Source organism: Ahaetulla prasina, chromosome 4 (genome assembly GCF_028640845.1).
Source record: "Ahaetulla prasina isolate Xishuangbanna chromosome 4, ASM2864084v1, whole genome shotgun sequence".
NCBI classification, from domain to species: Eukaryota; Metazoa; Chordata; class Lepidosauria; order Squamata; family Colubridae; genus Ahaetulla; species Ahaetulla prasina.
In genome coordinates this window covers 17,656,548-17,680,627 of record NC_080542.1, presented here as the reverse complement: position 1 = coordinate 17,680,627, position 24,080 = coordinate 17,656,548, and the positions used below count along the sequence as shown (strand labels likewise).

Below are 24,080 nucleotides of genomic sequence, written 5' to 3'. Positions count from 1 at the left end.
CCTAGTCAGCGATATTATGAGCAATTTTCATCTTGAATTGGACTTGCTGTTATTTAATGACTCATTATCCTTTTACCACTCACATAGGCTCAGGAGCACGTGCTGTCACAAGACTTCTTGCTGCTCTGACTAAAAAAACATAGCTAAAGGCTCAATTATGTATTCTGTTTTCTTCCTTTTTGTGTATATGTAATTTTTTAATTATTTTTTTAAAGACAAACGTACAATGCATTTTTTCTGAATAGAGTATTAACCGGTTCAAAATTCATACAGCTTATTTTCCCCAAATTTTATTTATATAATTCAACTTCTGCCATTATATTCCTTTTCTACTTTCCCTTTTTTGTCTCCATTTTCTATTTATTTCTATTCTGTTTTCTGTTGTTCATCCTCAACAGTATATTTTCCATTATCATGATCTTTATTACAAAGTTCTGTACCTGCTGCCTAAGGTGCCAGTTCATTTAATAATCAATCAACCAGGAGGAACTATCTACCTCCACATAAATGCAATTGATTGATTGATTGATTGACTTATCATATGCCATCAAGCAATGTTGGCGAAGAGCATCTGCCTTTTAGGATCAACCATCAACAATAAAAGGGGACGTGGTGGCTTAGTGGGTAACATGCTGAGCTTGTCGATCGAAAGGTTGGCAGTTCAGCGGTTCGAATCCCTAGTGCTGCGTAACGGAGTGAGCTCCTGTTACTTGTCCCAGCTTCTGCCACCCTAGCAGTTCGAAAGCATGTAAAAAATGCAAGTAGAAAAATAGGAACCACCTTTGGTGGGAAGGTAGCAGCGTTCCGTGCACCTTTGGAGTTTAGTCATGCCGACCACATGGCAATGGAGATGTCTTCAGACAGCACTGGCTGTTAGGCTTTGAAACGGAGATGAGCACCGCCCCCTAGAGTCGGGAACGACTAGCACATATGTGTGAGGGGAACCTTTACCTTTATTTTAACCACAAAGAATGGATTTTTCCCCATGGTGATTTGTCTATAAGTTAGTTATCCAGGTCTTCTTTTAAAAAAAATAATTGAAAAATTTACACAATAGTAAAAGCAATACAAATTTAAGAAAAAGAGAAAAGAACAATAGTAAATAGATAAAGAAAGAAAAGTGAGGGAGGAACAAAATAAAGAAACAGCATCCAATCTTGACAGCAATTAAAAGTTGTCTTTGGAAGTTGTGTGGGAGTTTCATCACTAGAAGCTTTCAAGAAGAGACTGGACTGTCATCTGTCAGAATGGTATAGGGTCTCCTACTTAGGCAGGAGGTTGAACTAGATGACCTACAAGGTCCCTTGCAACTCTGTATCTATCTGACCTCAACAATCTATCTGATCTAGATCCAGCATATGTATACGTAAGAAGCCAGACCATTCAAATGACCAGTCAACAAGAGAACCAATCAGCTGCTCAGAATTTAAATATAGCTCCAAACGAACAACCAATCACACCACCAATTGACCACACTGGCACATAAGACATTTATAAGATAAGGAGAATAGGATGAGAAAATCCTGCTGATGATTTTACCTAGTCTGGTAATGAAACATTCACAAACTGAATTAGCTTGGAGAGCCAACCACTGCCAAAAAAAAGCCTTTAATAAAGTACACCTATGAATTACTTACATGTTAAGGCAATAGTATGACCTTGGGTTGCTTATTTAGCAGCAAAGTTGGATTGCTGATAGTGTATTTAAAGTGCCATGCTAAAACAATGTGGCACAGGGAGGAATCTCACCAAGCACCAACACAGAAGTGAAGTCAGCTCAACCTCAAAATGAGAACGTTGGCCCACAATTATTAAGTCCAGCAAGAATTTTGATTACAGCAACCACACAAACATATTGGAAGTGTGGGGGGGGGAATCTGTCACTCCTGTCTGTCATCACCCACAGAATGGGTGAACAGAATGGAATTCGCCAGCTGTCATTTAACAAAAAAAAAAGCTTCTAGTCCTCATGCTGACACAGACGCTTGGCAATGTGTGAAAGCCTCTAGCAAGTACTGGAAGTTCTTTGCCACCGCATGGAAACACTTCTGGTATTTCCTGTTGTTTTCTTTCCTGCTGGTAACAAACTCCTCTTGATCTCCCTCTGGACGCTTGGCTTCCTTAATTGATATTCAGAGACGGTGTCAGAGAAGACAGGAGCATTTGAACACAAGGTGGGTTATGGGATTTGTCTGGATTGTTTAAAAGCGTAAATTGGTGGTGTTACCATCCTTTGGTGGCAGGGATGAATAAGAGATGGCACTAGACCTTTAGAAAAAAAGAGGGTTAACATCCTTTCTCAGATTCATTTTTTTTCCAAAGAACCTAAAATGTAGAAGCTTTTTAAATAAATAATTGCAAACCCTTTTGGATTTTCCCTGCTTAACAATGGAGATGTACAGATAGGTGATGAGATAGATGATAGATAGATAGATAGATAGATAGATAGATAGATAGATAGATAGATAGATAGATAGATAGATAGATAGATAGATAGAGACAGATAGACAGACAGACAGACAGACAGACAGACAGACAGACAGACAGACAGACATAGACATAGACATAGACATACACATAGACATACAGATAGACATACAGATGATGGGTGGGTGGGTGGGTGGAGAGATAGAGAGCTAATTATAGATGAGAGAGAGAATGATGATATAGACAGACAGAGAGACAAACAGATGTTGGATGGATGGATGGATGGATGGAGATATATATATATATATATATATATATATATATATATATATATATATATATATATATATATAGAGAGAGAGAGAGAGAGAGAGAGACAAGGTATAACATTTACAACACAATTGATGGTCAGTATATCAATATAAATCATATATATATATATATATATATATATATATATATATATATATATATATATATATATATATATATATATATATATATATATATATATATATATATTGGAAAGAGAGAGAGAGATGATGGATGGATGGATGGATGGAGAGATGGAGACCCATCTCACAAAAAGTGGCTCTGAAACAGTGTATACTAGTCAATTAAAAAAGGGTAAATATCTAAAAACAGACATTAAAGTTAGAAAAAATCAGCATTAAAAATGGAAAAAAATTTATATATATATAGGAATGTATTGTCTCGCAATTGGAAGTTTGACGTTGATAAGTCTCATTTGTCATCTTCAGGCTTCAGCTTGCTTCTGGGAGCAGTCAAGTTCGTGCTCCCAGAAGCACGAAGCTGAAGCCTGAAGATGACGAATGAGACTTCGTCGAAACGTCGCCAAGACACTTCCAATTTTACACGGGAGAAAACCCGAACAACCAAAGACCTACATACAAACACCCGTGAAAACCTCAGAAAACATACATATATATATATGTATCATTTTCATTCATTCATTTATTTGATTTTTATACCGCCCTTCTCCCGAAGGACTCAGGGCGGTGTACAGGCAAATAAAAAGACAAGACAATAATCTATAAAATGCAAGATTAAAAAATTTATTATACTTTGCCTAAAATTTTAAAATATATAGAAATTAAAACCCCGTTTAAAATTAATAATAAAACTATACAATCCATAAAATTTAAGCCAGCCCCGCGCGAATAAAAAGATGCGTCTTCAGTTCATGCGAAAGGTCCAAGGTCAGGTATTTGGCGAAACCCGGGGAAGTTCGTCCCAGAGTGTGGGAGCCCCCACAGAGAAGGACCTTCCCCTGGGGGCCGCCAGCCGACATTGCTTGGCGGACGGCACCCTGAGAAGTCCCTCTCTGTGAGAGCGTACGGGTCGGTGGGAGGCATATGGTAACAGTAGGCGGTCCCGTAAGTACCCAGGCCCTAAGCCATGGAGCGCTTTAAAGGTCATAACCAAAACCTTAAAGTGCACCCGAAAAGCGACAGGTAGCCAGTGCAGTCTGCGCAGGAGGGGTGTTACGTGGGAGGTACGAGACCCTCCCTCTATCACCCGCGCAGCTGCATTCTGGACTAGCTGAAGCCTTCGGGTGCACCTTAAGGGGAGCCCCATGTAGAGAGCATTACAATAATCCAAGCGAGAGGTAACAAGTGCATGAGTGACTGTGCACAAGGCATCCCGATCAAGGAAGGGGCGCAACTGCCGAACCAGGCGGACCTGGTGGAAGGCCCCCCTGGAGACGGCCGTCAAATGGTCTTCAAACGACAGCCGCTCATCCAGGAGGACACCTAAGTTGCGCACCCTATCCTTTGGGGCCAATAACTCGCCTCCAATAGTCGGCTGCAGCTGCAGCTGACTGAATCGAGATGCCGGCATCCACAGCCACTCCGTCTTGGAGGGATTGAGCTTGAGCCTGTTTCTCCCCATCCAGACCCGTACGGCTTCCAAGCACCGGGACAGCACTTCGACAACTTCATTGGGGTGACCTGGGGTGGAGAAGTACAGCTGAGTGTCATCAGCGTACTGATGGTACTTCACCCCAAAGCCACTGATGATCTCACCCAACGGCTTCATGTAGATGTTGAACAGAAGGCGAGAGAATCGACCCTGCGGCACCCCACAAGTGAGGGCCCTCGCGGACCTCTGCCCCCTGTCAACACCGTCTGCGACCGGTCGGAGAGATAGGAGGAGAACCACCGATAAACGGTGCCTCCCACTCCCAATCCCCCCAGCCGGCGCAGCAAGATACCATGGTCGATGGTATCAAAAGCCGCTGAGAGGTCTTATAGGACCAGGGCAGAGGAATAACCCTGTCCCTGGCCCTCCAGAGATCATCCACCAATGCGACCAAAGCTGTCTCCGTGCTGTAACCGGTCGGAAGCCGGACTGGAACGGGTCTAGATAGACAGATTCTTCCAGGTATTGGGGTAGCTGACGCCACAGCACTCTCTACAACCTTCGCAACAAAGCGAAGGTTGGAGACTAACGATAGTTTCCCAAAATAGCCGGGTCCAAAGAGGGCTTCTTAAGGAGGGTCTCACCACCGCCTCTTTCAAGGCGGCAGGAAAACCCTTCCAACAAAGAAGCATTTATAATCCTCTGGAGCCAGCCTCGTGTCACCTCCTGAGTAGCCAGCACCAGCCAGGAAGGACACGGATCCAATAAACATGTAGTGGCGCGGAGCCTCCCCAACAACCTGTCCACGTCCTCGGGAGCCACAGGGTCAAACCCATCCCAAACAGGCTCAACAAGACGTGCCTCCTCTCCCTCGCTTGGATCATCCCAATTTCGGTCCAGACCATCCCGGAGCTGAGCAATTTTGTCGTATAGATAACCACTAAACTCCTCGGCACGTCCCTGTAACGGGTCATCCCGCACCTCCTGATGAAGGAGGGAGTGGGTCACCCGAAACAGGGCAGCCGGGCGGTTATCTGCCGACGCAATGAGGGTGGAGGCGTAGGAGCGCCTCGCCTCCCTCATTGCCACTAGGTAGGTCCTAGAATAGGACCTAACTAGTGTCCGATCAGCTTCGGAACGACTGGACCTCCAAGTGCTCTCTAGGCGTCTTCTCCGGCGTTTCATCTCTCTCAGCCCCTTGGAGAACCAAGGGGCCGGTCAAGATCTGCGCCGGGTCAGAGGTCGCAAAGGCACGACACGGTCCAAGGCCCCAGCCACGGCCTGTTCCCAGGCCGCAACTAGTTCCTCAGTCGTGCCGCGGGCCAGATCCTCAGGGAATGGCCCAAGCTCCGTCAGGAACCTCTCAGGGTCCATCAGGCGCCTGGGACGGAACCAACGTAGAGGCTCCGTCTCCCTGCGATGGTGGGCGGCGGTTCGGAAGTCTAGGCGAAGGAGAAAATGATCAGACCATGACATTGGTTCTGTTACTAAATCGTCTAGTATCAGATCATTTAACCACTGACCAGAGATATAAATCAGATCCAGTGTGCCTCCCCACATGTGCGTAGGGCCATCATTTACTCGTATCAGGTCCAAGGCCGTCATGGAAGCCTGGAACTCCCGAGCTGCAGTCGATGATAAGCCAGCTGATGGCAAGTTGAAATCCCCCATAACTATAAGTCTGGGGGTCTCAACTGCCACAGTGGCAAATAACTCCAGCAGCTCGGGCAGGGCTGTGGTCACGCAGCAAGGAGCCAGGTACGTGATCAACAAGCCCAACTGATTCCTATGGCCCCACCTCACATAAAGGGATTCACAGCCGGCAATCTGAGGAACAGTGGCCTCCCTCGGCTCTAGATCTTCCTTAATGACAACCGCCACCCCTCCACCCCTACCCTGGGCCCTCGGCTGATGGAATGTTCGGAAACCTGGGGGGCATAGTTCAACGAGGGGCACCCCCCCCCTCTAGCCCCAACCAGGTCTCCGTAATGCCCATAAGGTCCGCGGACTCCCCCTGAATAAGATCACAAATCAAGGGGGCTTTATTTACCATGGACCGGGCATTACATAACATCAGCCGAAGATCCAGGCTCTGAGGATCACGGCCGCCCGAGGAACGGGTAGGGACTAAGGGGCCGGAGCACGTGATCACTTTCAGACATCGCGCACGTGCTCCCCAAACTTGATACGCCCCCCCCCTCCGCCATATCTGCCTCTCCCACTTACCGTACAGATTGAACCACCCTCTAGTCCTGGAACAAACCCCTCCCCCCCTGCCTTCAGACCAGATGTAGTAATGCCGCGAACTGGCACCGGGGCTGGATCCCTCCCCGACGGGTTCTCCCCCCCACCCGTCTTGTCCCTCCCCCCCTTTAAAAAACCCTTGTTTAAAAATCTATTTAAAAAACCCCATACATTCTTCTTAGCAGCATGCCACCTCTCTGGGTCCCAAAACCCTTCGTTGAGGTAGGCCCTCGATAACTTGGAGGGCCATTCCTGCGAGGCGGGGGAACCCCGCAGTTGTAATAGGTCGGTGGACGAATATCTCATGAGAATGTAAAGTTCAAGACAGCAGAAAGTGTACATCCCAAGCCGGCATAGATGTTAAGCAAGTTCTAGGCCCGCAGACTTAGCCACTTCGTCCCTATCCTCATCATATACACACACACACATACACACACACACACACACACAGACACACACATATACATATATATACACACACACACAAATCCAAAGCAGAGAGGGAGGGAGTACATCCACCTCAATAGAGGAGCCAATGCCCTGAACTCGTCAAAACTTTCTATGTCAGGCAATATATGGACTCGTCTTCCTCTTTCCCCCAAATCAGTGCCAGATATATTTTAATTTATGTATTTTATGACAGATACAAATGTAAACATAATTATAAATACATGAAAAGGATACGAATAAAAGAAAACATTAGGACAGGGATGGAAGGCACGCTGGTGCTCTTATGCACCCCCTTACAGACCTCTTAGGAATGGGGTGAGGTCTACAATAGACAGTCTAAGGTTAAAGTTTTGGGAATTTGGGGAAGAAACCACAGAGTCAGGTAGTACATTCCAGGCATTGGCAACTCTGTTACTGAAGTCCTATTTTCTGCAGTCTAGTTTGGATCGGTTTACCATGAGTTTGTATCTATTGTTTTGGTTGAAGCTGAAGTAGTCATTGGCTGTTGGACATTGTAGCAGATGATTTTATGTTCTATGCTTAGGTCAGACTGAAGACAGCAAAGTTTGTCACATAAATTAGTCAAACTAGGGACAACCTAAACCTGATTTATGTCTAGGCCAGTAAGTGATGAAGACAACATCAGAAAAAAAAGGTAGAAAAGAACACTCCTGAGAAAATTTTGTCCCATGTTAGGTGCAAATCGGGACATAGCCTATGTTTTGATCTTTTCTGAGGAAGCCATTTTGTTTTTGTGATTTGGACGTTCGATCTCCTCCTCCTATGCCCACCCGATTTCATTCCCTCTTCTTTTTTCTTTCTCTTGATAAGTTACTGAGGAAGACCAAGACAAGAATGACCAACAAGAGCTTAATTCCCGGGCTAACCACAGTTCTCCTCTTCTTGATGGCTTGGTTGGCCATGATCAACGCCGCCACTTTTGAGAAGTTCCTGCGACAGCACGTGGATTACCCAATGACTGAATTTCCGGATGCCCAGCGGTACTGCAACCTCATGATGAAACGTCGTCACATGGCAACCAGTAAATACTGCAAACATCTCAATACCTTTATCCACATGGAAGTCCCTCAGATCCAAGCTGTCTGCGGCCCGGCAGGAGAACCAACCACGGGAGACCTCCGGGAAAGTAACTCCAGCTTCCCCTTGACAATGTGCAAACTTCAAAGGGGCTCCTGGGCTCCAGATTGCAACTACATAGGAACCAGCGCTGTCGATAGGATTATTATCGCTTGTGAAGATGGCTACCCAGTCCACTTGGAAACTGAAGTTCCAGATTATAATGAGCCGGAGGACTTATAAAATGTGGGCCCGAAGTAACCATTTCAGCTATCTGCCTTTTCTCTCTCTTTGCTTCTACAGGCAGACCTCGACTCATTTAGCGACTGTTCCAAATTATAACGGCATTGGAAAAAAATGACTAGAAAAAAGTCATTTGATTTGAACAAGAAGTAACACTGAAAAATAAGTGACTTTTTCACACTTATGACCGTTGCGTCATAATTCAGATGTTTGGCAACTGGTTCATGTTTCTGACGGTTGATCGCCTTTTGCGACCTTCTGACAAGCAAAGTCAGTGGGGAAGCCAGATCACTTAACAACCATATTATGAACTTAACAATTACACTGATTCACTTAACAGCTGTGGCAAGAAAGGTCATAAAATGGAGCAAAACTCACTTAACAACTCCCTCACTCAGCAATAGAAATTTTGGGCTCCATTATTATTATTATTATTATTATTATTATTATTATTATTATTATTATTATTATTATTATTATTATTATTAATTTGATTTCTATACCGCCCTTCTCCCGAAGGACTCAGGGCGGTGTACAGGCAAGAATAAAACAGACGGTACAATATACAAATTTAAAATGCAGTTAAAAAACTTATTTTAAAATTGGCCTGAGAAGTAAAATATATAATAAGCTAAAAAAAAACCATTTAAAATTAATTTCATTATGTATTATGTACCTCAAGGACAGTTTCTCATAGTTGATGATTAATTGATTGGTTGTTTGGTTGATTCTGTGCCATCAAGTTATTTTCAACTCTTAATGACCCCATAGATAGATTTTATCCATGTTAATCTCTCCCAATCTTTGGTGTTTCAACTCTCCCATCTGTGCCCACTCCATCATCATCATTCTTATAGGTATGAAGAAGAAAACCTGTTTCTCTATTTTCTCTTGGAAATAAAAACCAATTGAGTTGAAAACTGGTGATTTTTTTTTTTTTTTGCGTGATTTGGAGAGTTTTCCTGTTCATTAACAGTACAAATTTTTAAAAAACATGAATGGTGATATAATGGTCTCTGCCTGTAATAAAGATTTGATTTGATTTGCAAATGCAAAAAATAGTCCAGAAATATTAGTACATAAGTTCAATATTTGTATTATTCTTTCAACCTGTAGTTTTAACAATTGAGTCGGTTATTTTTCCCAGGTGAACAATTCCTGGCACTGTTGTTGAGAGAATCCTTCAGAAGTAGCACACAGAATTGTTCGTTAAAACAAAATACAAAAAAGTAGGGCTCGTCCGGGATTTGAACCCGGGACCTCTCGCACCCTAAGCGAGAATCATACCCCTAGACCAACGAGCCCAAACCGCTACTAATCTTCTTCAGCACCACTTTTGAGTTTTAGAGCCATCTAGTGGTAAATGCACCATATGCACCGTGGTTTAAAAGTGGGGATTTAACCCTTTTTATTTTTCCGTCTTCAAAGAAAGGAGAGGGAAGCGCATAAAAACCAATCTCGATCACATCTTCCAAATCCAGGATGTAAAAATGTTTGTTTTTTTTAAAACTATCTCTGCCTTCTAGTTGTTATTCCTCTCTTTCCAGTAGAAGGTATTTCTGGGCACTTATTGAAAGCTTTTTCCTTGCCTTCTTCCATAATCAGGTAAAGTAGAGGGGAAAAAATCTTGACATGTTGCAACGGGAGGGAGGAAGGGAGGGAGGGAGAAAAGACAAAAAGTAGGGAGGGAAGAAGGGAAGAAGGAAGGAAGGAAGGAAAACAAGACAAAAAGGAGGGAGGAAGGAAAGACAAACAGGGAGGGAGAGAAGAAGGAAGGAAGGAAGGAAGGAAGGAAGGAAGGAAGGAAGGAAGGAAGGAAGGAAGGAAGGAAAACAAGACAAGAAAGAGGGAGGGAGGGAGGGAGGACAAAAAGGAGGGAGGGAGGGAAGAAGGAAGGAAGAAAGGAAAACAAGACAAGAAGGAGAGAGGAAGGAAAGACAAAAAGGGAGGGAGAGAAGAAGGCAGGCAGGCAGGCAGGCAGGCAGGCAGGAAGGAAGGAAGGAAGGAAGGAAGGAAGGAAGGAAGGAAGGAAGGAAAACAAGACAAGAATGAGGGAGGAAGAAAAGACAAAAAGGGAGGGAGAGAGGAAGGACAAAAAGGAGGGAGTGAAGAAGGAAGGAAGAAAGGAAAACAAGACAAGAATGAGGGAGGGAGGGAAGAAAGGAAGGAAGGAAAGAAAGAAAAGAAAGAAAGAAAGAAAGAAAGAAAAGAAAAGAAAAGACTTCCCAAGCCTCATTTCCTGGAATCGAGTAAAAAAAGAGAAACTTTTTTCTTGTGACGAATAATCTCCTAGTTGATTCTCGATTCCCGCCCCCCTTGTTCCTACATAACAAAAAAATTAGATGACTCCCCGTTGGTGAAATAAAATAGCTGGGGGCTTGGGGGTTCCTCAAAGCGAGACTTTTAGGAGGGATGTCAGTGACTCCGGTCCCTGGCACCGTCAGGCTAGCATCTCCAGCCGGAGCCGGCAGGGATGGTTCCGATTCCGACCTCGCCAGGAAGAACCTGCAAGCACCGCGCAGCTAAAGTAGGTGAGGATCTGGATGCAAAACCTCCTTCTTCCTTTTCTCGCTCGTTTTCTCTCAATGACTGCTCCCCAAAAGGTCTTTTTGGATTCTCAGTTCCTTTGGCATCAGCTTCTCTTAAGAAAAGAAAAAAGAAGAGAAGAGAAGAGAAAAGAGAAAAGAGAAGAGAAAAGGAGAGGAGAGGAGAGGAGAAGAAAAAAGACAAATTGTTTTTTTCCCACGCCCCTCCTTCTTTTCAAATTTTTTTCTTTTGCAAGCAGCTCCAATTGATGTGCTTTGGAAAGGCTCCCATCGTTTGGGAGACTCTGCACGAGAAGCAAATGGCAAAATACCCCTGCTGTTTTATTATATTTATGCCAGAAATCCAACAAGATTCCAGAAGGGTATTGCTGGCCCCAACATAACAAAGGCCCCAGCGAGATTTGAACTCGCGACCCCTGGTTTACAAGACCAGTGCTCTGCCCTCTGAGCTATGGAGCCTTGCTCGACAATAGATTTGCAGTCAACTGTCTAGAAAACACCTAGCCAAATCATACCTGCCTTAAAGTATTTATTGTTCTCTTCGTCTCGCTATGTTTTGGATTTAAAATTTTATATCTCATATCGTATGTCTTATTTTAATGGTGATGCTCCTGACATGCATCTGCATCATCATCCTGCCTTTTTTTAATAATAATAATAATAATAATAATAATAATAATATCAGAGTTGGAAGGGACCTTGGAGGTCTTCTAGTCCAACCCCCTGCCCAGGCAGGAAACCCTACACCATTTCAGACAAATGCTTATCCAACATTTTCTTAAAAATTTCCAGAGTTGGAGCATTTACAACTTCTGCAGGCAAGTTATTCCACTGATTAATTGTTCTAACTGCCAGGAAATTTCTCCTTAGTTCTAGGTTGCTTCTCTCCTTGATTAGTTTCCATCCATTGCTTCTTGTTCTACCCTCAGGTGCTTTGGAGAATACAAATTGAGTTACATTTAAATATGTAACTCAAGGTAGGGAACATTTAAATGTATTAATTATTACTTAATATAGATGAACTGGGGGAAGTTAGGCGTTTTCACTTAAATATATTTCAAGGTGCTCTTTTCACAGAGAGAAATCAAAAGAAAAGAAAGGATGAAAATGAAATAGCAAAGCAAGAAAAGATGAAGAAAATCAAGCAAATTATACCTTTGGCATGTTTTGGTGCTCCTTTCTCTGCATGGAAATTTTTTTTTAAATTCCCAAAGTTAGTCAAGTCCTTTTCGTTCAAAATATCATACTGTTCTATATGGTTGCAGCCACAATCTTATAAACAAGCAAAAAACAAGACCTTCAATGTTCTTTTCACATGTAATATATATTTTAAATATTAAAAAGAAGGGCTCGTCCGGGATTTGAACCCGGGACCTCTCGCACCCAAAGCGAGAATCATACCCCTAGACCAACGAGCCAGCTGTTCAACTTTTTTTCCAAGCCTTCTTTGAATACGGAAACCGGATAGCATTCCGATAAGTTTACTCACCTTTGAAAGCCTGAGATACGTCAGGTTTGGTTTGGTTTGGTTTGGTTTTTAGAGGGGGAGGGGAACTGCATTTAATTTTGTCCCTCTCGGTAATAGCATTGGCTGCAGCTGAGAAACTGGGAAAATGAAAACTGGGATCGAGTTGTCTGAACGCGCCATTCCAAACCAAGAGCCTGCAAACAGATCTATATATTTACTCCACGAATGAACAAGATCCTGTTTTTAAAAAGGAGAGGGGGGGAGAACCTAGCAAAGACCATGAGGAAGGCAGGCAGAAGTGGCATTTTTAGGCAAAGAAAGGTGATCCGAGGAAATAGTGGAACAATCAGGGATATCTTGCAAAAGAGAAGGAAGAAGCGCAGATCCAAACAGCTGGAAAACGCAGGTGGACAATTGCTACGTTCTCTGCAGCATCAAAGGCTTTCCGACGTGAGCGCTGGCAGAGAGGCGTGCTAAACAGGTTGAGCCCCGGGACGCTTCCGGTGGCCTATTGCCGCCCGTGCAAGGATGCGATAAGAGCTGTGATCCGTCTCTGCGCCAGGAATCGGGGAGGAGAGGGATGGCACTGGATGGAGATCCCCTCCTTTGGAGCAAGAGTTGGAAGGGACCTTGGAGGTCTTAAAGTCCAACCCGCTGCTTAGGCAGGAAAGACTGGCCATCACGGTGGGGGAGGACGTGAGAATAATATTTCGGGCACAGTAAGCGAAGATCCAGATCTCTGGAGAAGTTCTAAAATCAAGGATGTCCAACTTTGACAATTTTAAGACCTGTGGACTTCAACTCCCAGAATTCCCCAGCCAGCCTTGCAAGAATGGAATGGAATGGAATGGAACGGAACGGAACGGAACAGAACAGAACAGAACAGAAAAAATAATAGAATAGAATAGAATAGAATAGAATAGAATAGAATAGAATAGAATAGAATCATGGAATGGAATGGAATGGAATGGAATGAAACAGAATGGAACAGAAAGAATAGAATAGAATAGAATAGAATAGAATAGAATAGAATAGAATAGAATAGAATAGAATAGAATAGAATAGAATAGAATAGTGAAATGGAACGGAACAGAACAGAACAGAAAAAATAGAATAGAATAGAATAGAATAGAATAGAATAGAATAGAATAGAATAGAATAGAATAGAATCACGGAATGGAATGGAATGGAATGGAATGGAATGGAATGGAATGGAATGGAATGAAACAGAACGGAACAGAAAAAAATAGAATAGAATAGAATAGAATAGAATAGAATAGAATAGAATAGAATAGAATAGAATAGAATAGAATAGAATAGAATCACGGAATGGAATGGAATGGAATGGAATGGAATGGAATGGAATGGAATGAAACAGAACGGAACAGAACGGAACAGAAAAAAATAGAATAGAATAGAATAGAATAGAATAGAATAGAATAGAATAGAATAGAATAGAATAGAATTCTTTATTGGCCCAAGGAATTTGTCTCCGGTGCCTAAGATCTCCTTGTACATGAAAGGTGTAAGTGATCAATCATGATCATAGTCACCATAAAAATACATTCATCATAAATCATAAGATACAACACTTACTGATAGAATCAACATAGATCGTACTAGGAAACTAAATAAAACAATGTAAATCATAAAGACATAAGCAACAATGTTATAGTCACAAGTAGAAAAGTAATTGAAGTCCACAGGTCTTAAAGTTGCCAAGGTTGGACACCCCTCATTGAAATGCTGGGGAAGGGGCTGGAAAGAGAAGAGGACAACAAGGAGCAAGGTAGATGGACTCAGAAACATAGCAATGGGTAATGGGTATACACATAGTCCTCAACTTACAATTTGAGCCCAACATTTCTGTTGCTAAGCGAGACAGTTTTTAAGTGAGATTTTTCCCCACTTTGCAACCTTTCTGCCCACAGTCATTAAGCGAATCCCTGCTGTTGTTAAGTTAGTAACAGATTATTAAATGAATCCAGCTTCCCCATTGACTTTTATCAGAAACTCACAAAAGACACTTCCACCGTCATAAATATGAATGAGTTGCCAAGCATATGGATTTTCATCACATGGCCACAGGGAATGCTGCAACAGTCCTAACTCTGAAATTCAGCCTAAGTCCACTTTTGTCAGTGCCATTATAACTCTGAACTGTCACTAAATGCACAGATGTAAATGGAGGAATACCTGAGCCACTGGAAGACCGAAAGGACCAGGTAAGGACAGATTGACATGGGGAAAATATATATATTTATGTCAAGGGTATCAAACTGGATTTCTTTAAGGGCCAGATCAGCACTGTAGTTCTCCTCCATGGGCCGGTGGGGAGAGGGAGGAGGGGGGATAGACGGGACGGACATCTTCTGCAGCACCCCGCCAGCCAAAATGGGCCCCATTTTCAGCCTGAACAGCCTCCTGCAGAACTTAACCAGCCAAAAAGGGGCCTTTTTGCCGCCCCCCGCCAGTGGTGAAATCCAAATTTTTTTACTACTAGTTCTGTGGGCGTTGCTTGGTGGATGTGGTGTGGCTTGATGAGTGTGGCTTGGTGGGCATAGCAGGGGAAGGATACTGCAAAATCTTCATTCCTACCTCACTCCTGGGGTGAAGGATATTGCAAATTCTCCATTCCCACCCCACTCTGGGGCCAGCCAGAGTGTTATTTGCCAGTTCTCCGAACTACTCAAAATTTCCACTACTGGTTCTCCAGAACCAGCTGGATTTCACCCCTGCCCCTGGTGCCTTGTTTTTGCCCTCCATGACCTCCTGCAGCAGTCTGCCTGAAGCCCCCTTGCAGCCTGTTTTCAGCCGGCAGAGGCACTGTGGACCGGTCCTTTAATATTCCCAGGCTGGCCCCATCGGCCAGATTTAAGCACCCCACTGGCCTTGAGTTTGACACCCCTGATTTATGTGATCACTAAGTCAACACTCATTTTATGTTTTCATGCATTCAAGTATTTGTCAAGATTGAATGGCTTTGCTTCTTTCAAACCTAAACGCTTTTCAACTTGCCAATGAACTAGGGGAAGGGAAGGGAAAACAGAACGCTGGGAAAGTGTGCGTGGACCGTGAGAACCTGGCAACCATCAAGGTCACCACTGCAGGTGCTTCAGAAGGAGGTGGACTGTTCCCATAACAAAAGGATGTTTCATAATTGGACAATGTGAACACCCAGGGATGGGGTGAAAAGGACGCTATTGTTTAACTAAGTAAGGAAAACCATAGCTAGTTTTGATTCTTCAGTACCAAAATGGTGTATCCAAGAAAGTGTTACTTTGGGGAATGCAAAGCTTCCAAGAGTGTTTTCTTATTTTGGGTTCACTAGTCGGACAGTTACTTAACAACTGCAGTTATTCACTTAACAACTGGTGGCAAGAACGATCTTAAAATGGGGCAAAATTCATTTAAGAGTCGTCTTGCTTAGCAATGGAAATTTTGGGCTCAATTGTGGTCGTGAGTCGAGGACTACAGTTCAAACATATTGGATTTGGAAGGTGTTCTCTTGTTGGCTGACATCATTTGACTCATTGCCAACGCTACATTTATGGAACATGTAACATTTCATAGCATCCCTTAATATTTTTAGCATATTCTTGCTAATAGATAATTGAATATTCAAAAGGTGTGGCTTTGAATAATGAATAATGAGCATTGTGAATGGAAATTCCCGCCCTCTGGAACGAACTCCCCCCGGGACTCCGTCAACTTCCGGACCTCCGAACCTTTCGTCGCGAGCTTAAAACGCATTTATTCATCTGCGCAGGACTGGGTTAGTTTTTTTAATTTATGGGTTTTAATTGGGTTTTTATTATTTATTCTAAATTTTTAATTTCGGCCAATTGAATAAGTTTTTTAATTGTATTTTAATTGTGTTTATATTGTAATATTATTGTGTATTTTATTTGGCTGTGAACCACCCTGAGTCCTTCGGGAGAAGGGCGGTATAGAAATTTAAATAATAAATAAATAAAATAAATAAAATGAATGGAACGGAACGGAATGGAATGGAATTGAAGAGAACAGAATAGAGAATGGGAATAGCATAGCATAGCATAGCATGATGAATGGGAATGGAATGGAATGGAATGGAATGTGAGGGAAGGGAAGGGAACAGAACAGAACAGAATAAAATAAAGAATGAGAGTGGCATAGCATAGCATAGCATATAGCATAGTGAATGGGAATGGAATGGAATGGAACAGAATGGAACGGAACTGAACAGAACGAACAGAACAAAATAGAGAATGGGAATAGCATAGCATAGCATAGCATAGCATAGTGATGATGCTAGTGAATGGGAATGGGAATGGAATGGAGCAGAACAAAACAAAACAAGAGAATAGGGATAGCATAGCATAGCATAGCATAGCATAGCATAGCGAATGGAATGGAATGGAACGGAATAGAACAGGACGGGACGGGACGGGACGGGACGGGACAGGACAGAGAATAGGAATAGTATAGCATAATGAATGGAAATGGAATGGAATGAAATGAAATGGAATGGAATGGAGTGGAGTGGAGTGGAATAGAGAATGGGAATAGCATAGCATAGCATAGCATAGGGAATAGAATGGAATGGAATGGAATGGAACAGAACAAAAAGGAACAGAATAGGATAGGGAATGGGAATAGCATAGCATAGCATATAGCATAGTGAATGGGAATGTAAGGCAACGGAACAGAGCAGAAAAGAATAGAATAGAATAGAGAATTGGAATAGCATAGCATAGTATAATGAATGGGAATGGAATGGAATGGAGAATGGGAATAGCATAGCATAGCATAGGGAATAGGATAGGATAGGATAGGATAGGATAGGATAGGATAGGATAGGATAGGACATATATAGCATAACTATAGTATTCCTTATTTTAACTGTGATACTTCTGACACAAATAAACAAACCAACCACCATAGCTCCCTGTGCTAAAACTAGGCTTAGATTCAAATCCAGGTGAACCACACCCATTGTGGCTGACCTGTGGCCCTGATTCTAGATAAAGTCCCTTTTCTCTATCCAACATTAGCTGCATCGCAATTCGTTTGTGCTGCTGAGACTTTTGCCCACCCCAGAGGACTGGCATACACTCAGTGGGGACTCAGCTGTGTAGTTCATAATCGCACCTGCTCCTTTGCCAACTCACCCTATTCCTCATGGAGACAAGATGAGACAGGATGGTTTTAATGACACCCCTGGAGTGCAGTTGGGGAGGATAATTGGCCTTCCAATTAAGAGTATTCTCTTCGGCTACCTTCCCAACCTCAGGGAATATAAACTCCCCTCTCATTACTCCTCCTCTGAACAGGTGCTTCAATGCCTACCTGGAGACCTCATTAAATCTTGCAAAGTTTAGCAGGAAACTTTGCCACGCGTTGGGGATATTTTGAGGAGGAGCAAGGAGGCGTGTCAGTTGTGTGGGCAAAACTTCTGTTTGCTGAACCATAATGGCAGGATGCAGGTCACCAGGGACACCCCATCCTGGCAAGCGTTAGTGACACACTGACGAAGCAAGCAAGAATTTTAATCATGATGCAAAGACAGATGAATTCCTAAAGCCGCTGGAATTTTGCATAGGTTGCCAATTTTTCTGCCTGGCTCCTGTGCCTCAGAGGGCCAGTGTAGAGACCCAATTCTGGACATTTTTAACAACAGCAGCTCACTGGATGGCTGAGCCAGTCACTTTCAGGCTAGCCTACCTTACAGGGCTGTTGTGGTGAGGGAGAAAAGATTTGTGCTGCACTTCAATATAAACATATATGCCCAATTTAAAAAGTATTATAGAATAATCCTCTGCTTTGATTAATCCTTAATGGCAAGATGAAACAGCACAGTGTCAGCTTAGCTGGCAACCTAATTTAAAACTTACACAATAACAACATCTGGTCATATCTCCTTGCTTTATACAGAACTTTAAAAAAAAAAACAGCTGGGAATCGCTTCTCTCATAAAATTTGGGTTTGACTCTCAAACAAACATTTTTATCTATTTTTTTCTCCCCTGCATTTTCTTGCATTCTCTGCTAGTTTATACACCTGAGGCATGGAAAAGTAAAATTTATGTTGCTAAGTGACACACTTGTTAAGTGAACTTTGCCCCATTTTACGACCTGCCTTGCCACAGTTGCTAAGTGAATCACTGCAGTTGTTAAGTGAGCAACAAGGTTGCTAAGTGAATCTGGCTTTCCCATTGGCTTCACTTGTTAGGAGGTCGCAAAAAGGTGATCACATGACACCGGGAAACTGCAACCGTTATAAATATGAATCAGTTGCCAAGCATTTGAATTTTGACCATGGGACCATGGGGATGCTGCAATGGCCGTAAGAGTGAGAACTGGCCATAAGTCACATTTTTCAGTGCCGTTGTAACTCCGAATGGTCATTAAATGAACTGTTGTAGGTTGAGAACTACCTGTAGATTAAATAATCAGGCCCAGCAAGGACATTCTAGTATTAGCAGAACAAACTAATTATAGATGGAAAGAAAGATGAGGAAAAATAACAACAAAGACAATCTTTGATTTTCTCTGTGAATGAACTAAACCTGAATCTGATTCATTTTCTGTTATAAACACACATATATACACCAGTAGTGGGTTTCAAGTCCCGTCACTACCAGTTCGCTTGTAGGTGCGTGCGTACTTGCGCTCATGCGCAACACTTCTGCACATGCACAGAAGCATCCGGGCGGGTGGGCGGAGCCTCCCACTACTGCCACTACCAGTTCTCCCAATCCGAGGCGAACCACTAGCAACCCACACTGATATACACACAACAAACACAAGCACACAGAGCAGATCAAGCTTTTCAGAGCAAGGAAAGGACTTAACACTATTTGTCAAATAATTGCAGCTCTTAACACTTTTCAAGTGATTGACGATTGTATCCCAAAGCTTGATAAGCCTGCCTATCTTTTTATTTAAAATATGAGCAGTAAACTTCTTCATTACAAAAAGGTTGCCCGAGCAGCCTTCAAGCAGTGATGGGAACAATTAATTAAAAAAAAAGAAATCAGTTTGGACACAGGGAAACATGGTCAAATAAAACCAATGCAAGCTATAGATTTTTTTAAAAAAAGAAATCTTTGTGCACAGAATAAATGGCATTGTGCATCGCGCTAAATCGTATTTGGTTTGAAGGTGCTTTGTGGTATAAAACACAATTGTTTGGGGTTCAAATGTCAGGCCCCTGGCTTTTAGTAGCTCAGTCCTTCAGGTCAGGATTTGGACTGAAAACAAGGAATAAATTATCATTATAAATTATCATTGAGTTCATCTGTCTTTGGTGTTGTCAGCCTACCTTGCAAGGATGTAGTTGTAAGATTAAAATGAGGGGAGATTGTCATGTGTGCCACTGTAAATTCCCAAAAGAGACCAGACATAACTGGAATAGATTATAGAAATTTTCACTATTTGCTTGAAAGGAAAATATTTGTATGCGTTATCTTTCTTTTTCCCCTTTTCTCCCCCCGCCCCACCTTTCACTTCCCTTTTTCCTTCCCTGTTTTTTCTATTATTTACATCTGTATTTTCTTGGTATGCTACACTATAAACTAATAAAAATTGTTATTATAAAAAAAAGAAAGGAAAATAGTTGCTGTTATCAAAGGCAAGCACTTTGCCTTTGCATAAATATTGCCTTTATCAAAGGCAAGCACTTCGCCAAGCATAAATATTATGGGAAACAAAAATGCAATTGTAAACAGACCTAGTCTGACAAGCATAGCATTATAACATGCCGTGTGTGTGTGTGTGTGTGTGTGTGTGTGTGTGCATCTGTATACACACAAATCTGATCATTCCCTTTTCAATCAGTTATGTGGCTATGTATCTGACAATCAAAAGTAAGAAAAAAAATGGCCAATAACGGTAGAATTTTAAAATAAAAATATATAAGGGGGGGAGAAAAGGAATGGATTATTTTTTTCTGACCCACTGACGTTACACAACCATTCACTGAAATGAGCCAGTAGATCAGAGACAAATAAACCAATCATTTATGAAATTCATTATTAGCTTGGGGAACTTCCTGCCAGAAGTTAGAACTGTCACTGCCTGAGACGGTTTCAGGAAAATTCATGAGGAATTCATGGGAAAATTTGGTAGGGAGATAATGTAGAACAGAATATCAAAATGGTTTTCAGGAAATATTTTCACCATAAGTGTTACCTAATTTCAAACTGTTGACCAATTTAGCATTCCTGATGTGAACTAGATTAGTGTTTTTCTTGATTCTGGCACAGCATGATAGGTGAATTCAATCATTGTGATCTTTAAATCACGGTTTATGACTTAACATGTCAGGAATCCGACACATCACGCATGGTGTGAATTCAGCACAGAGGTTTGTTTGTTTTTTCAGTGAAATACAGTTAAGCAGACATGCCTTGTAGCCATCATGGCTTTGGGAAAGGAATTGTGGGATTTGTTTCCACACTGATTAGGGCACCAAGTTTCAGAGCAAACTCAGTGCAGCCCTTACGATTTATTTTTAATGCAGATGCAAAGGACTGTTGCAGCAGGATAGGATCTGTCTACATTCATCTTCAAAACATTTTGTTATGTGTTTATTTTTTGAAAATATTCCCGTCCCTTGTGGATTTGCCAGGAAGAATAAAATACCTCTTATCAATTGTATTGTTAATAAAATATTTGCATTATTACTTACCATATAATTTAAACAATGCACGCTGTATTAGATAGTTTGGTAACACAAGATTGTTATGCTTGCCTGGTATTACAAAAAAAAAAACCTTCCGCTGCCATGGTTCCTTTCTCCCTGAGGAACCGTGGGAATTTTTTGGTAACTTAGCAACAGCGCTGATAGAGACCAGTATTTTTTCAGAGAAGTTCAGTTCCCAGGATTCCCTGGAGAACTCATTAGTGTGGTGTAAAAGCTGCTTTGTAATTATAACCCTCTCTGCTTTTCTGATCCGAATACAAACTAGCAAGCTTCTGAGCCCGGATAAAATCAATTTGAGGTGTTGTTCTCTTGGTAATGCCAGCCCTGTCTTAATTCTGTCACCTGAGGTTTGAAACAGGGATGGGCTTCAAAAATTTTAGCAAGGGGTTCTCTGCCTGTTGCTGGGTGGGCGTGGCCATGGTGGGCATGGCCTAGTCAGTCTCCTGCGGGGAGGGAGGGCGTTTTTGACCTCCCCAGGCTCCGGAGGCTTCCCTCGAGCCTCCGGGAGGGTGAAAACAGCCTCCCCAGGCCCCAGAGACCCTCTGGAGGCTGGAAACGGGCTCATTTCTGGCCTTCCCAAACTTCCGGTAGGCCCGTTTTCCAGGGGTGGGGCAGGGTGGGCAGGGCCAGCTAGGAGTGGGATTTGGGGGTTCTCCGAACTGCACAGAATCTTAGTTAGAGGTTCTCCCGAACCCCTGAGAACCCCCAGCAGCCCACCCTTGGTTTGAAATCTTTACTTGCATTAATTATTATTATTTTTACAACTATCCAGTTTAATCACATCCTTTTTGTATTAATCGCTGCAATCCTGCGTGTCCAGCTGTTGCAGTTTAGGGAAGGGGGCCCTTTGACTATTATTATGATTTTGGGTGTATTAAAATTCACAACGTCCTGGATGTGAAGGTTGCATGGATGAGAAAAGATTTACCTCTTACTTAACAGAGGTAAACTATGTGTTTAAAGCTCTACTTTCAGTGTTGAAAGGACAAGCTCTCAAACGCATTAAACCGTAACTAAGTACGGTAAATAAATAAGAAGAAAGAAGGCCCAAGGTGTGTCATAGAGATGAGGGCGATGATGTTATTTGCCCCAAGACACAGGGATTTGTAAAACACTAGGCGGTCACAGTCACCTTTGTGAACCCATCCAACTGTGGTTTATTCGAGCCGTGACTTAACAAGAGGAAGGAATATAGTCATAGGACAGAAAAAGCTAAGACAGAATTGGCTCGGATTCTTTTCCCATTCAGTCATGGAGCTGCCATTTAGCAGACCTAATGTGGATGCAAGCAGGGAGTCAGTTTTGTGTGTATGAGTATCATCCCCTGCGTCAGGGAGTCTGGGGACTCAAGGCAGGCAGGCAGGCCTAGACAAGTCCTGCAAAAGATTCAAGCATTGTGCACTCCTTGGGCTGAAGCCTTGGTGCCAAATCAACTCCCTCAGCAGCCCTACATCCTCCTCAGCTGACCCTGAGCATCTCCAATTGGACTAATGGCAGGGCTGAGCTGCAATTGAATTGCTCAGTTGTTGGTCAAGTGAAAGTTGGAGCAGTCCCTATGGGAAACCTCTCAAGAGAGAGAGAGAGAGAGAGAGAGAAAACTTTCTAAGTGCAAAAGCGAAGCATCAGTTTCAGCCCTCAGGGTAATTCAAACACACATGGTTGCTTGTTTGTACAGCTGAGGCTTTACTTTCCTGAACCAGAGTTTCAGTGGCAACTTGAAGATGTCTAGACTTCAACTCCCAGAATTCACCAGCCAGCATGCTGGGAGTTGAAGTCCATACATCTTCAAGATAGAGAAACGCAGGCCTAAACTGTTAAACCAAAGTACTATTAAATGTATTTGGTTTTATTTGTAACTATAAAAGCCCATGGTTCATAGGGTCATCATTTCAGAGATATTTCTTCACCTAAACAAAGAAACTTTATTAACAAATTTAAGATATGCTGATGATGCAGTTCATCTTGCCAGTAAGCATGAAGACCTTCAGCTCCTCATCAACAGACTCTCAAAAATATCTGAAAAATATGGCTTGAAGTTTAACACCTCAAAAACCAAGATCATGGTCGTCAGCAAACAACCCATTAATTTACCACTGATAAATTCAGAAAGAATACCACTAGAAAAAGTTGAAAGGATCACATATCTCAGTTTTAATTTACATGAAAGTTGGGACATGGCCGGTGAAATAAAGACAAGGATAGAGAAAGCTCGAACAGCATTCTTCAAAACCTGCAGTTGAAGAATGCTTCAAAACAGCATTCTTCAACTGCAGGTTTTCTGCAGTCACGACATAAGCCTAAGATTGAAAATCAGGTTTGTCAGATGTTACATCTTTTCTATCCTGCTCTACGGAGTAGAGAGTTGGTCTCTGACAGAAAACCACTTGAAGAAACTAGAAGCATTTGAAATGTGGATTTACAGACGGCTGTTACTTATAAGCTGGAAAGACAAAATCAGAAATGAGGAGGTGGTAAGCCGCCTGGAAAAGCCAAGGGAAATCATCAAAACCATTAAAAAGCGAAAGTTAGAATGTTGTGTTCGGCGAGCCGCCATGTTAAATGAGAGGCGGTATCCTATTGGTTAAGACGCATGGCAACCCAATGCGCGGGAATTCTTAGTGTGTTGATTAGCTCTCCTGTTTGACAGCAGGTTTATATAAGAGCTGTCAAACGCAGGGTGCGAGCTGTTATTGTTTGAAGTTGGCTTTCATTAAAGGTTGTTGTTACTACGCTCGTAGTCGCCTCAGTAATTCCTCGAACTCAATACACAATATAGAATATTTTGGACATGTGATGCAACACCCAGAAAAATACGGCAGCCTTCACTTAATCCAGTGATTCCCAAAGTGTGAGCCGCGGCTCCCCAGGGAGCCGCGCTATCGTCATGGGGGCGTCGCGGAATATCTGCGCCCGCTGGGTCTGGCGCTGATGCGCCATTTCTGGGGCATCTGGTGCGCATGCGCAGTTGCAGGTCGGATTTCCGGGGGAGCCGCGGGCGAAAAAGATGGGGAACCTCTGACTTAATCCTCCAGAGAAAGTTTGAAGGCAAATGA

General features: G+C 42.7%; 1 protein-coding gene and 3 non-coding genes across 4 annotated transcripts; 1 reads left to right on the top strand and 3 right to left on the bottom strand.

Annotated features, from left to right (window-relative positions):
- The first annotated feature begins 2,062 nt into the window (after positions 1 to 2,062).
- Positions 2,063 to 9,245, top strand: LOC131197349 (ribonuclease-like). Its single transcript, XM_058181278.1, has 2 exons — positions 2,063 to 2,174; positions 7,837 to 9,245. The coding sequence occupies exon 2, from the start codon at positions 7,861 to 7,863 to the stop codon at positions 8,323 to 8,325; it is 465 nt and encodes a 154-aa protein (XP_058037261.1). The 5' UTR covers positions 2,063 to 2,174; positions 7,837 to 7,860; the 3' UTR covers positions 8,326 to 9,245.
- A 312-nt stretch (positions 9,246 to 9,557) lies between these two features.
- Positions 9,558 to 9,629, bottom strand: TRNAP-AGG (transfer RNA proline (anticodon AGG)). Its single transcript has one exon. It is a non-coding gene; the product is annotated as a tRNA-Pro (tRNA).
- A 1,628-nt stretch (positions 9,630 to 11,257) lies between these two features.
- On the bottom strand, positions 11,258 to 11,330 carry TRNAT-UGU (transfer RNA threonine (anticodon UGU)). The gene has a single exon. It is a non-coding gene; the product is annotated as a tRNA-Thr (tRNA).
- An 887-nt stretch (positions 11,331 to 12,217) lies between these two features.
- TRNAP-UGG (transfer RNA proline (anticodon UGG)) lies at positions 12,218 to 12,289 on the bottom strand. Its single transcript has one exon. It is a non-coding gene; the product is annotated as a tRNA-Pro (tRNA).
- Between the last annotated feature and the right edge of the window lie 11,791 nt (positions 12,290 to 24,080).

Bases quoted from the DNA above. Each gene is read 5' to 3' on its own strand.
- LOC131197349 (XM_058181278.1), top strand. From the start codon at position 7,861: ATGACCAACAAGAGCTTAATTCCCGGGCTAACCACAGTTCTCCTCTTC.